General features: G+C 47.1%; 1 protein-coding gene across 1 annotated transcript; it reads right to left on the bottom strand.

Moving 5' to 3' along the window:
- Positions 1–285: 285 nt before the first annotated feature.
- Positions 286–4,176, bottom strand: LOC140238058 (uncharacterized). The gene is made up of 3 exons (XM_072317982.1): positions 3,624–4,176; positions 2,541–2,701; positions 286–942 (listed from the first exon to the last, which is right to left on the bottom strand). Exons 1-3 carry the CDS (start codon positions 4,174–4,176, stop codon positions 286–288), a joined length of 1,371 nt encoding a protein of 456 aa, XP_072174083.1.
- Positions 4,177–4,501: the final 325 nt, after the last annotated feature.

Here is a 4,501-nt window from a genome sequence, read left to right as displayed (position 1 = left end):
CACCCATAAACGGAGATTATAATATCCGAGTTATATTAGGTCTATGACATCTCAAAGGTTATTAGATGCGAGGCGAGAATACAATTCACAATGTCAATGAATTGATAGGTAATAGTATAAATTACAAAAATGGTCATGCATTTGTCATGTAAAGGTTGCTTCGTTCATATTGTCTTTTGAAATTCCCCTGATTAGAACTGTGCGGAAATGACAATCAAAGTTCGGCAAGCTGAAGCGTATCGTATGTGTGAAATGTCCGCCCCACAGAAAATTAGGCAAAAGGTGTTAAAAGCCACCGGGGATCTGGATGGGCAGAGCTGGGTGGTGTCCCGATGGATGATTGTGAGGCGTAGAAAGGACTGCTGGAACGTGCACAACAGCAGGGTGATCCGACACTGCGGTCACGGGGCTAGCGTGAGGCGACGTCGAGGTGACTGGCGTGGTCGAAGTGGTGATCGGTGCCACGGTCGGCGAGGGATGCCCGTGAGGAGAGCTGCCCGGGACGTGGTGGCAAGAACAAGGAGACTTGGATGATGAGGAGGAGGCAGCGGGCGGGATGGCGGCGTGTGGAGGTAGATTGGTTGGTGGCAAGATCAGTGAGGCCCCGGTTCGAGCTGCGGCGGCGGACGACATCAGCAGTTCGGACTGGTGAGCGGCAGCCGGACTCGGGAAAGGCCTGGCGTAGGGATGGGCAAGGCCGTGAAGGAGCTCAGCCCGTGATCGTAGGTGCAGCGAGTAGGCGTCTGCAGCCACTGGCGCGGCTCCAGCCAGCGGGTGGTAGTAGCTAAGCGGCGAGGGGGTGTGGCAGGTGTAGGGGGGCAGACGCCCAGCCAGCATTAGGGAGTACAGGTGGTGGTCGAAGTGGGCGTGGTGTGGCCAGGAGCAAGCCGACATCGACATCCTCTGGCGCTTGTCTTTCATGCGGCGATTCTGGAACCAAACCTGCGTAGAAAACAAAAGATGATATACAACGCTTTAATCATCAAAGTAAAACTAAATTTATTGAGCAAAAGAACAAAAGTTACTTCATAAAGGACACGTGCATTGCCATTACTTTGTCGGATACGCTACACTGAGAGGCACGCTATTTTCTGTCATTTCGAGGTATCTATTTCTTTATTCCCCTTCCATGAGATATCGTCAAACTGGCCTAAAAAAAAAGTCAATAACAGTCATGCATGGTAATTACATTATTTCGCTGCATCATGTTATGTGCTTTTTAAATAACATTATCGCCATGATAAGTACGCGTTCATTTCCGGCATTAGCAATGAGACGAGCGAGATGGAGAAAACTATAATGCTGTCACGAGGGGGATTCGGGCCCTGGTAGATAATTAGCGAGAATGATTGAAGCTCACGGTGCGGGGAGTTTCGGCTGCCTACGAAGGCGATGGTACGCTAGATCGCATCCGCGGAACAAACGCGAGTGATCCGCGCTCGAATGGCGAGGAATCAGGAGGCGTAATTGCTCAATGATAGTACACGGCTCAGCATAAGGGGGAGAAACGCAGCGAGTCGGAAATGGCGTTTGTATTGCAATCAGATGGGACTGCGTTCTGCTGTCACTTCGCGCTCATGGTGTCCGCAAGTGTGCAAATTGGAAGTGTAAATATGTGGCCTAATTGAACCATCATGCATGGCAAATAACACTGGCAGGGGGTCATCATTATGACTTAAGTCTCCATGGGGGATTTCTGACACGAGCTTGCTCAAACTGGGGTACGTCACGCTATGATATTATCACAAAGCCCCACAATCTGCATCGAGTGGTTACGTAGGACAAGCTGTCTTATCCACCAAACAATGTCATCTAATGCTGGCTTCTGTTTAAAATTTCTTTCGAATTTCGAAGTCTCAGAATGCTCTTTTGAGGCTTAAGCGCAATACACGGATTAAATTCACTCGCATACCTCTTATAAGGACGGAAAATGTTTATTCTAACTCACAACATGATGAAATATTCAGTAAGTGGATTTTGAATCCAAAAATACCGAGGTTACTTTTAGCCACTTTTAAGTCATACCTTCAGTGTCGCTCTGCTGCATTCGTATACTACAGTATTTACTTACAACAACTGATTCGGGCTCAGAAAACAAAAGCGAAGATAAGCCCCATCGGTTATACTTTCAAACATGTCTAATCGCATTTGCTCCTTCTTTTGACGTAGTAGGGATTTGACTAAAAACCGATGATTATTATCAAAGCGATTGGCTGCGGAGCATGTCGAATAAGTGCTATAAAGAGATCTCCCTAATGTCCTGGTTCTCGGCTTTTTGTGATTATGCCTTCTTCTTTTGATAAATGTTTTCTCCTACCCAAGATCGAGATACAAGAAAAGATTGTAGGCAATACATTCTGAGCTTTCGTCCAACCGTCAAACTGCATTCGCTGCTAAAGCAGAGGTGGTGGTGGGTGGGTGGGGGGGGGGGGGTAAACCTTCGATGAGACAATTTTGCTCATTTAGTGCTCATATAACTGATTTATTTGGTAGCTAACTAAACATCACAATTTATTATTTTCACAAAGTCAATAACTTACCTTTATCGTAGTCTCTGGCAGATTGAGTGCAGTTGCAAGCTCACAGCGCTTCGGGCGAGAGACGTAGTTTTCGCGGGCAAACTCTTTCTCCAGACGACCGATCTGCTCTCGGGTGAACGCCGTGCGGTAGCGGCGAACCTGTGACGGGTCGAGCGGGTCGGCTGCAGGGAAAGAAAAAGGGGTGTAAAGAAACTTAGCCTATCTAATAATATGTGTGTCAAATATACAATGTATATAAAACTTCTCTTTTTTCCCCAAGAGATTGAAATAAACGGACTGAAACTAAAGACAAAACCCGGAAATTTTTCTCATAAAATTGTAGTAACAACAGAACAAGAAGGAATATTCCAATTGATATCTCTCGAATACAAATACAAGTTATTGATTAGCTCTTCGTTAAGCACGTTTGGCATTAGGATATGGAGAAGTTAGCGTCGATACCTAGTGTCGTGTTTTTCGTCCACAAGTGTTCTTCTTTGATATTGTTCACTGATTATTTTGGTAATCAAGTTTGTATCAAGTTCACTTGACAAGTCAGTACCACCTCTGCTGATATAGTTATCATCCAAAATGATATGAGAGTGGTCTTGACATTCACATTATTTACGATACATTCTTTGACTTAAACTTTTCTCTCAACAACAACTACAACATCAAAGTGAATCACGCAAGTGATAGCGTGATGAAAGTGTGAAACGAGCCTGGCTCTCCGCCATCCGCCTTGAACCCATGGGATATCCTATCAGTAAATCAACCGTGGTCACCTAATGATTTTGATGTAATTACATGGGATGAGGGGGGGGGGGGGGGGCGAATCACCCGGAAACATCGGAGCATGATACGGGACCACTGGCTGGGTGTAATCAATTGAATAATTACAAATTAATTGCTCGTAATGGGCTCGGCTATCATATCAGGGCAGAAATGAGAAACGAGAACTGCATATTGTCTTGTTGAAGACTGAATACAACTTCAAAACTTTCACAAGTTCAGAATGAGTACTGGTTTTGATAGCTGGGTTAAGAAAGACGAATCTGATACAGTTATTCAAGGTAATTCGATATCGTAATGTTAACTATTTACCTCGTAGTGATGAATTCGTTGGGGATGACTGGTCTGTCTTGTGAGTTAAGAAGTCGTTCTCGGGACAGCTGTCTGGAGAGAGGCGATCGTCCCATCTCTGCGGGCTGGTGTCTCGAGAGAATCCGTGACCATTCCGTAGACCATCCTGCTGCTCGTCGCTGCTCATGTGTTCGCTTTTCATCGGCGGGGTCGGTGAGCGAGAGATCGGGAGCTGGCCCGCGTGTCGAAAATCCAGCGGCTGCGACACGGGCAAGGGGTGCGCTGGTGGGAAGGGCAGCATGGTGTGCCCGATGGAGACGGGAGCGGAGTTGGCGCCGATCTCCCCAGCGAGAGCTCGGCTCATAACGACGGCGGCCGCTGACGATTTCGAGCCGGCGCTACAGCTGCTCTTCCCCGTCACGTCTGCGTAAGGCATGAAGAGAGTGTGCTGCCGGGTTTCGGCTTGCGTTGCTGTCACGCTAGGAGACCCGCCTGGCGTCGTCACGTTGTTGTTCGAGTCCTGGTGATGGAGAAGATTGTCCGAGGTTGGGAGCATGGTGAAGCCCTTTTCCATGTTAGGCAAGAAAACCCCGCGCAATAAATGTTGTTTGGATTCAATCAATCCACGACTTTTATAAATCAAAGCAAATCAAATCAAGACGGAGAGCATCCGTCCTTAGAGTTTGTCATTCGATTGGCTGAAACCTACACGTCAATTTGTCGTCGGCTTCCTTTGATATCGCTGGAAATGGATGAGGGGTGGTCAACGAACGGAGGTATCGTTTTCGGGAGGAAAAGCAGCTCCCAGTGTAGAGTTGGTGGATGATGTCGGCCGACAGCGACACGGTACTGACTCCGTATTTACTTCGACAATCCTATTTGAGGTGGCAATAATCAAC

The sequence above is a fragment of the Diadema setosum genome, chromosome 14 (assembly GCF_964275005.1).
Source record: "Diadema setosum chromosome 14, eeDiaSeto1, whole genome shotgun sequence".
Classification (NCBI taxonomy): Eukaryota; Metazoa; Echinodermata; class Echinoidea; order Diadematoida; family Diadematidae; genus Diadema; species Diadema setosum.
Note: the sequence above shows the minus strand (reverse complement) of the source record. Positions and strands in the feature narration are given on the sequence as shown.